Source organism: Cucumis sativus, chromosome 4, assembly GCF_000004075.3.
Source record: "Cucumis sativus cultivar 9930 chromosome 4, Cucumber_9930_V3, whole genome shotgun sequence".
Classification (NCBI taxonomy): domain Eukaryota; kingdom Viridiplantae; phylum Streptophyta; class Magnoliopsida; order Cucurbitales; family Cucurbitaceae; genus Cucumis; species Cucumis sativus.
This window is the reverse complement of record NC_026658.2, coordinates 5,068,815-5,081,135: the sequence shown is the minus strand read 5'-3', so window position 1 is coordinate 5,081,135 and position 12,321 is coordinate 5,068,815. Positions and strand designations below refer to the sequence as shown.

Sequence of the window (12,321 nt, the reverse complement as noted above, 5' to 3'; positions counted from 1 at the left end):
AATTCAGTCTGGAAAAGAGAAGACTCCTGAAAGTTTTAGAATGACTGCTGCCCTCTACAACCTAATTTTCTTGACTTTTCAGCCTCAAGTTAAAGACAGAGCACCAAAATAAAGCTCCCGTCACAACCCCATTAAGAATTTTGATAATACACATTTATGCATATGACTATTATTAAACAGAATAAGCATTTTTCGATGAACTTTTTTTTCCTTCAAAGAAATAGTAAAAAAAAAACGCTGAAATGGATAAAATAGAAGCCCTTCAAACAGACTTCTGTGATGTGATTGATATGGCCATGCTACTCACCAATCATTGCGTCCTGCCTCCTTGAACCCCGAGAGCGTTCACCTCCTGAAGGAAGCAAGCAATGCACAGAATAAACATTTTGGTAGTAACATAGTTGAACTGGCACATGGTCGTGTTTTTTCTTCTAACCCCTAACTGATTCTGAACTCATTTGCCCACTACTTCCACCATGGGCACTGAATCCAGAAACTGGCATGGAACGCTGAGCGAAATCCATTAAAAGCTTCCTCTGGGGTTCATTTGTGTGGGGAAGACTAGCACGAAGAAGCTCCACAGGCATTTCACGGCTAATGGCTCTGGCTGCCTCTGACCCTATAACATCGGTGCTCGATGGTGTCTGCGAAAATAATGACTGCACTATAGTCTCATATTTACTCACACAGTACTTCGTAAGAAGACTGAAGAATTCATCAAAGGATGCCTGCCAGAGTGCACGGTTAGGCATGCTACAGTTACTAGCAGCATGAGGATCGGTTAATAGTTCGGTAGCTCTTTCAAGAATGGACTTCAGAACAATAGAGGCCCCATCTCCAGCAGAACTTCCAAGGGGGCGCAGTGGTGGCTGCTCTGAGGAACAGACAACAGCAACAAGACAAGCACTTAGTGCACGAAGGTCCATACCATTAACACAAGTAGAAACAGTCTTGGAAAGATTAGATGTTGTTTCAGCTGCTCCAGGATCAGATGGAAGTCCACCAAACAAGAACCTTAAGTGACGAAAAATAGCCATACAGACAATTCGTGCAAGCTCGCTACCAGGGAAAAGCAGCTTCAGAAATTTAGAAAGAAGTTTTCGACCTTTGGGAAGAGAAACCAAACGCAAGAACACGATATCATCTTTTGGAGATGGGCCAACACCATGGCTACTTTTTCCAAGTGGGTCAACAAGCTGAAGCGATGCTGCCAAACCTTCTAGCAGCATCTGCCGCCTTCGTCTAAGCTGGACTCCACCATCTTGTGGTTTATTATGTTGCAAAAGCCTATCAATATCATCTATATCAAGGAGAAGACAGAGACCATCTTCAATGGTGATTCTAGCAGCAAGCATTGGTTCCTGCTCCAGAGGCCTCTCAGATATTGTCTGTTCAGAACCACCATCACATGAACCTGACAGTGGAGGATCAACTTCAAGCAGAGGCCGGGGTCTACGAATAGAAGCGAGGGGTATTTTTCCCAATGAATCAGGTGTGGAATGAGAATGCTGATCTGAACCACTACGAGATCGAGATGGAAGTTCTCTCAATCGAGACGGACAAAATGCATTTTTCAATCTTGAACCAGTAGCTTTTTTGGCAACACGAGCCTGGTGATAGTAGTCGTCTATGTATGGATCATTGCTGTGGGTTGCAGCATGCTGCATCTTCAGGATACTCTCAATCTCATCAGCTGTCATATGCTTAGATCTGAACTGAATGGATCCACTATCACTCTTTTGACTACCGGTTTCAGAACCTTGCTGAGAAGAACGCATGTTATGCTTCCCTCTCTGGGACTTGGGTTTCTGCTCCCTCACATCAGACAATCCAAGCATTGCTCTGTGTGAGGATGGTGAATGGGCATTATAAAGCTGAGACTGAAGAGCTGCAAAATGCGCCAAAGAAGGTTGAACTGGATGGTGCAGCCTGTGTTGTTGCAGCTGCTGATGAGCTGACAGTAACTGAGGGGACAGAAGGCCATTTTGATGAGATAGTTGCTGTTGCAATATACTGTTAAAGAGATTTGAGTGGTCCCCATGTAATAGACCAGCGTTGTTAATCCACTGATTTTGTGGCCTGCTACTAAAAGAAAGGCCGGGAGTGGTGTACTGGTGCATGTTGCCCCCATAATGCAAGCCATGATGCATACCAGCTAACTGCAAATTAGACTTGGATAAAGAAGTGATATTTGGTGCAGAGAAGGGTAACTGACTTCCATCCGCAAGAGATTGAATACTTTTTAGGTGACGAGGTGAACCATGTTGGGACCTACTTCCTGGAGGAGGAAAGGATGTGAAAGAAGATTTTGGTACTATAATTGGTTCGCTAGAAAAGTGATGTTGTGTAGGTTGCTGCTGAGGGTAAGAGGATGTTCTATACAAAGGTTTCGGATCTGGAAGACGAACAGAAGATTGAGGTTGGGATGACCATTTCTTCTCCTCCTGAGCACATTCTGGATCAAATACATGCTGCTCTAACCAATTACAAAAGTCTCCATCTTGTGCCCAATCAGTTGCAGATGAACCTTAAGAAAATGATACAACCACAAACACAGATGAATTACCATTAGAACTACCAATGAAATTATGACTTCAAGGATGAACAACACATCAACTGGAAAAAAAAATATGGTGTACAATGATAATTTATTAAAATAATCATGAAAGAGAACCAATTGGCACTTCTGCTTCTTACAGCACATAAAACGCCAAGATGGTGAAAGAAAATAAGACCCATTTGCAATACAGTTCTTTCAATTATGCTTCTTTGAATTCGAGGACAAAGGTAAAACAACTCAAGCTCAAGTGAGGTTATTCTTTTTGTTCTACCAAGAGAATCTTTCATTATAGGCATCCAATGTATCATGGATACCCAACCTCTAAGAGAACAGAGACCCAAGAAAATCTTACTTTTTTCAGTTAGGTTCATCAATCGTAAAGGTTTAAAGGCCCTTTTAAGTGTGTTAGCATTAGGCTTGCAAGAAGTCGTGCCATCGGGTGACAGAGGAGGTCTGTTCCATCCACCATCCCAAGATAAGCAAGTGGTCCTTTGGTGGGCACCCTTTTTTACTGTTTTGTTGAAAATTCCTTAGGAATGTATGGACTGCGAACTATACCGACGGAAAACGAGAACGAGGAAGGGGCCACAGCTATGCAATAGTGACTAAAGTAATTACAAAATGTCATCAAAATAGAAGCATGGAGGGAAACCTGAAATCTAATGACGGATCAAACATCAATACGATCCTTCTCCAGCCCTCACTGGTTATTCCACTCACCCCAAAAATCCCACAATATAGCACACCCTAGTAAGCCATGGAAAACTACTCTTCTCACTAAGGAATGAATAGAGGAGGAACTTCCAGTCCATAGCACAACTGAGCTAGCGAGAAGTTAAGTGCCAGTTTGGTAAGAAATATAAAAGCAAGGTGTCCAATGAAAAAATAGAGTTGTATTTCCTATTTTCAAATATGAGTTGTATGGCAAATTCAAAAATTGGATTATAATTTAAACAATTATAAAATATGTGTTAGATACTATATTTATAAATCATAAAACTAGTTGCACACTAAATATTAATTAGCAATAAACTATTATTAATTAATTTCTAATCATGATTTATATTACAAAAAGTTGGGAAATTATTTTAAATGACAACTTCTAAAAATATTTGCAATTATAGCAAAATATGACAATCTATTTGTGATAGACCAAGATAGGCTACTATCCATGTCTATCATAAAGATACACACACAAATAGTAGCCTATAGCAGCCCATCGTAGACAAACTATGATATTTTTCTGAAAATAGCCCAAATTTTTTTATAACTATTGATTTGTAATATTATACAGTTTATAATACATTAGATAACCCAAATTTTGAATTTAAAAAAATTGATTTTATATCATTGCATATTGTATTTCTAAATGTTTTATGATTATTTAATATAATTCTGCATTATAATACATAAGATTAAAATTCAAATTTTGAATACAATGTAAACATCAAAATGTTGTTTTCAGAATTTTCACGGTTTGGATCACAATATCCGAAAACGGTTTTCTAAAACAGAATTCAAGTTGTTTACCAAATACACATTTGTTGAACTCAGTGAATCTGACAAAAACAAAATCTAAATTGCCAACCAAATGTCTAAAAGGAATGATTCCACACGCATCCTGCAAACTCACGTCTTCAAAGAATGTAGTCCATGGATGTATAAACATATTGATGTAGTCTATGGATGTTCAAAGAATGACAATTGAGAATTATATTGATGGCTTTAGCCAGAGGGATGTCCGCTTGATGATTGATTGATAGGGGAGTTCCTCTTCCATCTACCTTTTAGAGGGAAAGCGCTTTCTTTGGTTACCAAAGGTGTCTGAATTGTTATGGGATCTCTGTGTGTGTGTGTGTGTGTGGGTGGGTGGGTGTGAAAAGAGGCCCTAGTGAGGTTTGATCCTTAGTTATGTTTCATGTTTCTCTTACGGCTTCGTTTTCTAAGGTTGTTAGTAATTCCTCTCTAGGCACCTATTTTACCTAGTTGGAAACCCTTTCTTTAGTGATTTTGTAGGAAAGAAACACATTCTCATTCTCAACTACAAAGAACACATGGATTTAAGTCATTTAATCAACAATGCTCTTAGAGATAAGGCTACTTAAAACATCCACGACAAGAAGGAAAATAAAGGAGGATAAGAGGATCTCCATGTCTGTTCCTTTCATACTTCCCTTTCATGTTTACCTTCTTGGAGACTTACATTTGAAATTTGAAAGGAATAGGAAGACTAGTCCATGGAGAGAAGCACATAAAAAGATTGACAGGTTCTTTATGGTGCTCTCTCCAGAAAAAATTCTACAATTTTACTTTGTTGCAACTTGCAAATTTATGCCATTTGAGACTTCTTTTCTGTAATACTCTGGCAGTTGGAAGATGCCCCATCTCCTTTTTTTTACTTTTTTTTATATAAATATCCAAGTTTATACTTGTTATTCAAATAAATAAGTAAATATGTATATATGTGTCTAATGTATATATGGAAATTCCATTGACAAAAAACTCACTTTCTCGAGAAAAAGAACCAGATCCTCGATCTCCAATGACTCCTGGATGTCTTGGTCCAGTAACAACTTTGTTCAACTGCACAAAAGAAGAAAAATGAGTGATACGACAATGAAAGTTACTGTTTCCATTCACAAGAAGAAGATGATGAAAGAAAGAAAAGAAGAACGATGACAGTTGGAACAGCTAAACTGATTAATGGAAGATTATTGTAATTTGTAAATTAATATTAAAATACAGTATAGTATTCAAAAATAGAAACCATTTTTTGTTGGTAGTATACAAAGCTGTCATAAGAAATGAAGGAAGATGCAAGAGCATACAAATTACAAAACCACAAAAAGGAAAAATGGTTTCTTTATGACAGCTTTGAAAGAATCCAAGCACACCCCCACCCCCCAGTGCAAATTAGCAATTATGCTGACATTATCTTAAAGATCACTTCTTGCTATGTGTCTTTCAGTCAAATATAGGTGTTAGGAAATAGATATGGACTACTCATAACTAGAGAAATATTCATATGCATGAAAGTTTTATCTTCTTAATAATTTTTATTTGATGTAAATGTAGGCTCGTAGTTATTATTCAATGGGTTAGTATATTTCTGTCAGCAGAGTAGTTGTTACAATCCAGTAACCAAATACATTGATATCCTTTTTTTTCAAAAAAGAAAAAGAAAGAAGAGGAGAGAAGAAGAGGAAACTGATATCATGACGGTATGTGGTAACAATCTTTTAGCAAAGTAACAATCAAAGTTGCAACTGAAATCATGTCTGTTGCATCATTACTTTTGGAAAAGAGAGCTGCTGCATATCATCTGGATTTTTTCTCTATTTAAAGAACTTTGTTACTTAATTTAACCAAACAGGTGTTATCACTAGATCAGTGGAAAAAGGGGTAGAGAAAACCTAAGGAGAGATTTCGCATGGAGACCACAACGGTGAAGAACATTCAGTAAAATGGTGTTATCAGTAGATCACACCAATAAAATATTTCAAGAGAGGTTTGTCCATTTTTATTTGCATAATTGCCAATGAAGGCATACCTTTGCAAAAGTACTTGCCAAATCATCCATTTCCGATAAAGATCCCAACCCTGCACTCTGAAAAAGAAAAAGTAGGGGGGAAAAAAGAGGTAAATTAAATTTGACTCCCAAATCTTCCAATGAGGCATTTAAATAAATATTATTTTATTTTGCATATTTATAACCAAAAAAATAATAACAGCAGCAGCAACAAACAGTAAAAATGGTTGACATTAAATAGTGATTACATAAATGTATAATTAGCATAAAAAATGAGGACTTCAAAAAAAATATTCTCAGGGAACAAATATAGTTTTAGTAAATGAATATAAAAACATAAACTTGATCATGTTATCATATGAGGCACAGTTGAGAGAAGAAGATGAAAGAAAATAATAGTTACCCCAGTCCCCAGTTGCTCAGAAAGCAACATCAAGCATGACCTCTTTAAATTCCTAAAGAAAAATATTATCCATGGCAAAGTGGTGCAAACATTGATAAATAAAGGTAAAAACTCTAAAATCCCTGGAAAGGAAAGAATTATGTCTGCGATGAAGAACAACCAATCGAACTAGAGAAGAGAAACTGCACGGTAAAAACATAGGCCGTGTATGGAATAAATATCTAACCAGTAATTTTCACAGGTCCAAATAGAAGCAATCTTATTCTGCTCTAAGTTTTAGCACACGCATATCCAACTAAAAAATATCTTCTACTTTAGCTCCAGGAAAGCATGAAAAGAACGAAAACCATCCAAATGAATGACCCCAAAAGCAACCACATCTTCATCCAGTAGCAGTAAAATGAAACAAGGACAATGAAAACAAAGAAATCATCACTCACAATGGATACCCATAACGATATGTTCGAAAACCATCCATTTCTCCCTACCCAAAATCCCTATTTGATAGACAGGCTATTATTTATTTTTTTAACAATCGAATTTTCCTTGAGAAAAAAATAAAACAACACACAGGTGGCAGGCCTAAAACAGAAAAGTTCACAGAAGGAGGCAACCTACAAGCATGGCCCTCAATCTTGGAAAATAAAACATAGTGGTAATTACTAAAAAGCTTGGTCACGTATGCCCTATTTGATAGTATGGGGTTTCATCTCAAAACCAATTGATAAAAGAAGGATTAGCTCATCTATCTTATAAAGAATGTGAGGTCCCTTGATTTTTCCATTGAGGGAACCTCAACGTGACCCCCTCAAGATGGTGTCTCTTTTGGGTTTACCATTCTTGATCGGATCCCAGCTTCTTTTTATTGGACAAAATACCCGTTTGGGCTTTATGGGATCGGACAACTTATTTGATGACAGCATGGGGTTTCATTCATCTCAAAACCAATTGGCAATGAAAAAAGTAACTCATCTATCTTATAAGGAGTGTAAGATCCCTTGATTTATACAATGTGGGATCTTCAACTACCCAACTGGACATGTAGAATCTCATACAAGATCCCACCTCACTGAAAGGCCTCTCAACCCTTTAAAAGGTTGAATTTTTTTATAAAAAGACCAATGTCTACTAAGACGATTGAAAGAAAACAAAGGGATAACCTAGCCCACAAAAGAGAGCACCCTAGAAGAAGAGTCTCCAATCTACCAAAATATGACCTGACAAATAAAGAAAGAATTTGCCACAGACACCCAGTGAGAAACATTAAAACTGCCCAAATATCAAAAGGTTCCATCTCAACCCCACAAAAGATTCTGACATTTAGTTATTTCTCTCTCCCGCATCAAAGGACAAACCCCAACCTTCCAATAAAAAAATTGAAGAAAAAATTAAATCCCTCTTCTTCAAAGCGACTGATGGAGAAAGAACTCCTTAATCGTATCACTGAAAGCTGTGTAAGTGTGACCCGCTAACGGAAAACCACACCCAAAAATTTTTCAAAGCAAACACATATAAGCACAACTCCAAGGATATGAAAATTAAGAGTTAAAACTTAATTCCCAGACCACGAAAATGAAAATTTGACATACTCTCTTTTATAATGCAAGTAACATACATAGCAGTGAACTGAAACCTACCTCTTCCCGAACAAACAAACGATACTCTTCATCTGTAGATCCAAATAAAGGGGCATCTTCATCTTCTTCTAAACCACCCAGCTCCACTTCTCCCACGACATTTTGACCAAAAAACTCATATCGTGAAGCATCAAAGAGCGAATTGGCTGCATGAATAAAAAGAAGATTATTAATTAATCATTCTCAAAATAAAGAAGAGGAAAAAAGAAGTCATCAGCTGAAGACCATCTAATTGACCCCAATTACAAGTTTCCACCTCGTTGCATATCTCAAAACAACCTAGTGAGATACTTAGATTAAATAGAAAACAGAGACCTCAACAAGAATGGGACATAAAAACAAGAGGACCAAAACCCAGCAGCTGAGTAACTTGATTCAACGGAAGAAAAAAAATAAAAAGCAAACTAGATAACAGCTATGAGAAGGTAAAGGCTAAAGTACACTATTCCAAAGATATTAAGAGCTAATATCAATACTACCGTTCAAGTCATCACACAAACACAGGGTTTGTGGAGCATGTCTTTCAATTCCAACAAATCAGAACAAAACATGAATGCAAAACTTAACTGCAAAAACAATGGACAGCAAATCATTAAATGGTGTAGGTAAGTACGTCTCTGGGAGCATTCTTTCATAGCAAGATTTAACCTCCCCTTAGCCAAAGGTCAGATCAAACGGATCACACCACCACAGAAATGACCAACTTAATGGCAGCAACACATACCATTCAACGCCATAAAACACTCGAATGCAAACACAGTTGCAGAACAATTTTAAAAAATAGCTTAAACGCGAAGAAAAACCTCAACAAAGGTAGATAGATGTGAAAGCAAGACAAAATTAAACTACAAGTAATCAACCAAAAAAATTAAAATCGTCCAACACAAGGTCCCAAACTTCCCACCTACAACGCTACAGCCCTCTATATTACACAAGAAACAAAACCCACCGACTAGTAAGCACATCGAAACAAGCTCCAGAAGAACACGATCGCAAAGGTGGCAAAACAATTCCAAATAACCACGCACAGAAATGAAAATAACAGCAAAAAAAAAAATCATATCAAATCTCATAAGAAGAAAGAATGAGCTCACCAGAGGAATTCTCCGCAGAGTCCCTCAAATCGTTGACATCAGATTGTTCCATGGCATAAGAAGGAATCAGGTAGAGGGAGGAACCATAAAAAAGAACAAGGAGAAACACACACACACACACACACAGATAGAGATGAAGAGGAAAAAGCAGAAGTAGAGGAAGAAGCGGAGAGAAAGTACAACCAAACAACAAAAAACAAAGGTGTGGTCGTCGTCGTGGTTCTCGTCCGGTGAGGAAGCAAATTAGGAAAAGAGAGAGCAGCAGGCAGCAACAAAAGCGGTGGAGGGGGGTGTATTCTAGGGTTATGTGAAAGTGAAAAGGGAGATTTACAAGCAGAAAAACGACAGCATTCAAAAGAATTTGAAAAGGGGTTACAGATTCAGGCTAGAACTGTGAGGAACCATATGAAGAAGAAGAAGAAGAAGAAGAAGAAAACCCATCTCTCTCGAAGAGAGAGAGAGAGAGAGAATGAGAAAGAGAGGGATGCAATAGGAACATTTTGGAGGTTGGGCTTTAGGTAATTACAGGGATGAAAGGTCGGGGATGAGAGAGAAAGAAGACGAAGACTTTTTTTTCCTTCATTTTTATTTTTTAAAAAATATATATCATTTTTTATCTCTCTCTCTCTCTCTCTTTTTTTTACAATTGATTGAGAGTGAAAGTTACATCTGTGTTATGAATATCGTGTTCATCAACATTAAATTAAATTTGATTTTTGTATTCTTTTAATTCTTTATACATTCGCCTATTTAATTTCAATTCTCAAGCTTTAAATAAGATCTTATACTCATCTTTAAAAGTTAATTTTTTTCTAAATTAGTCATTATATCTAAATTAGTTACTAAAAAGAAAATTTGAATATGTTTACCAAACCTACAAAATATAGATTTCAATCGATTTCTATTAATAACATTACACTAATAAAAATCTACTAGTGTTCATCATCAATAATATATGAAAATATTTGTTATATTTTTTAAAATGTTTTGATTCATTTGATGTCAATTTTCATTTCAAAAAAATAATTATTTTCATCTAATCATTCAAAATTCATAGTATTTTATTTAACAAAATTCTACCTCTATTGTATTCATGCCTATATGATTCTTAAATTTCTAAACTTACAAAATTGTTACTTATTTTTACTTTTTAAAATTCACCGTCTACTAATTATAAATGCACTTTTTTTTTCTTTAAATTTGAATTTGATTGAGACTTTGTAGGATACGAATAGTTGTAGGACATTTATAATAATATTTTACATTCACCTAGTTGAAAAGATGAAGGGTAGTATTTATTAAAAATGCATGTAATTATATAAGTTGTTGTTGGTGTAGGTAATAATTTGTGTAAATGAAAGAGAGTTTAAGAATATAGAATTGAAAAGAGATTTAAGAAAAATGAAGGGTGGGGAAAGGCACGTGTTTAGTGAGACAAATCCGGAGGGAAGGATGAGAGAGAAAGAGTGGGAGGCGTGGCAGTATATGAGTGGTGTGATGTAATGTGTTTGAGTGAGTGCTACGCTACCCCGGATATTCTTTTGGATTAGGAGCGATCCATTTTCTTTTAGTAAAAGCAAAACACACACACACACATTAAATTAAACATTATATAAGGGAATAAACTAATAAATAAAGAAAGCATAGTCAGTATAAGACGTATAGATCGCTGGGGAGAAGTTGGGACTGTCCTTTTCTTTTCTCTCTTTTTTTATTTATACTCTCAATTTTTCTATTCTATTTCTTACTTCACAAATCCACTCAATATTCAACTCAATCCATTTTTAATGATTTTCTAAACATTACAGGTTCGGTTTAGTCGAACGAGTCTTTTAAACTTCTATTTGTATGAAACGTGTCTATTCAAGAACGTTATGTACCTTGGTTATTACAATATGTGTGTTGTTATAAAATAGTAAATGTCGTAGAAACACATTTGACGTATAGCTTTTATTCGGATGATTGTGTGTTATAGTAATTGGGAAGGGAGGTTCAATATTTATTAGGATAACGACTTACATACTCAAGGCAAGTTGAGAAGCTATAAACTTTTTTATTTTGTTCTTAATACGTACTTCAACTTTTAGCACGGTTTTAGTCATTTGTTGACGTATTTGACTTTTGAAGAAAAAATCACAAACTTGTGTATGTTAGATATGATATTAATTAATTACGTTGTATAGTGAGTTTATTAGTTTAGAGAGATTTTAGGTGTATGTGAACTTTGATTGGCAATGAACAAACAAGTCGGTAATTCAAAATATACGTGTCTATCCAAACTTTTAAATGTTTAATATTTATGATTACATAACTAGTTATTTAAAATAAGGAATATGGTTTGAAAGAGTAAAGTTACATCCTTTTAATATATAAACTACCTTATGAGTTATATTATATAGATTTCATTTTATATACAAATTGAGAAATGATTGATGATGGGATTGCTCCTAACAAAAACATACAATTCTCCACTATCTATATCTAATATGAAGATTAACGTGTAGGAATGAAAAAAATAAATAAAGTTTTTGTTTAAACATTTTTGCTTAAATTTACAAATGTACAAGTATATATACATTAATGTGAATAATTTGAATTAATGGATCAACACATCATGAACATAACCTTATTTTCATGTCCACATATATAATAGGAACATCTATCTTTACAATCAGTTGAGTTTGTTGTAGTCTTATTATTTGATAACTGTCATATTTATTCTTTGTATTCACGTGCTTATTTATAGCATATATTCTCGCTAGTCGAATTAAATTTTATTTAGCTCTGGATTAATATTACACTATAATACTTTTTATCAAATACAAGGAATAATTTGTGCTCTCTTGTTTTGAAAAATTACTTTTTTGAGTATCTAAATTTTAAAATAGTAAAAAACAATAATTTAATGAGGTAGAAAAGGGAGGAAGGATAGAAAGAGATATTTAAAACGTTGCATAAAATTTAAAATAATTAAAAAAAAACTAATTCAAGGACATCTCAAGCTTATTTGAATTTAATTTTAAAAATTCAAGGACTGATAAATAATTTTAAAGATTCAGAAATCAAAGGAAAAAAAAGGTGGCAACGTAAATATACCA

The 12,321-nt window shown here is 35.1% G+C and overlaps 1 protein-coding gene across 1 annotated transcript; it reads right to left on the bottom strand.

The window, feature by feature from the left end:
• Positions 1–2: 2 nt before the first annotated feature.
• LOC101213130 (protein PAT1 homolog 2) lies at positions 3–9,759 on the bottom strand. The gene is made up of 5 exons (XM_004147694.3): positions 9,224–9,759; positions 8,130–8,275; positions 6,111–6,167; positions 5,068–5,143; positions 3–2,527 (listed from the first exon to the last, which is right to left on the bottom strand). Exons 1-5 carry the CDS (start codon positions 9,273–9,275, stop codon positions 432–434), a joined length of 2,427 nt encoding a protein of 808 aa, XP_004147742.1. The 5' UTR covers positions 9,276–9,759; the 3' UTR covers positions 3–431.
• Positions 9,760–12,321: the final 2,562 nt, after the last annotated feature.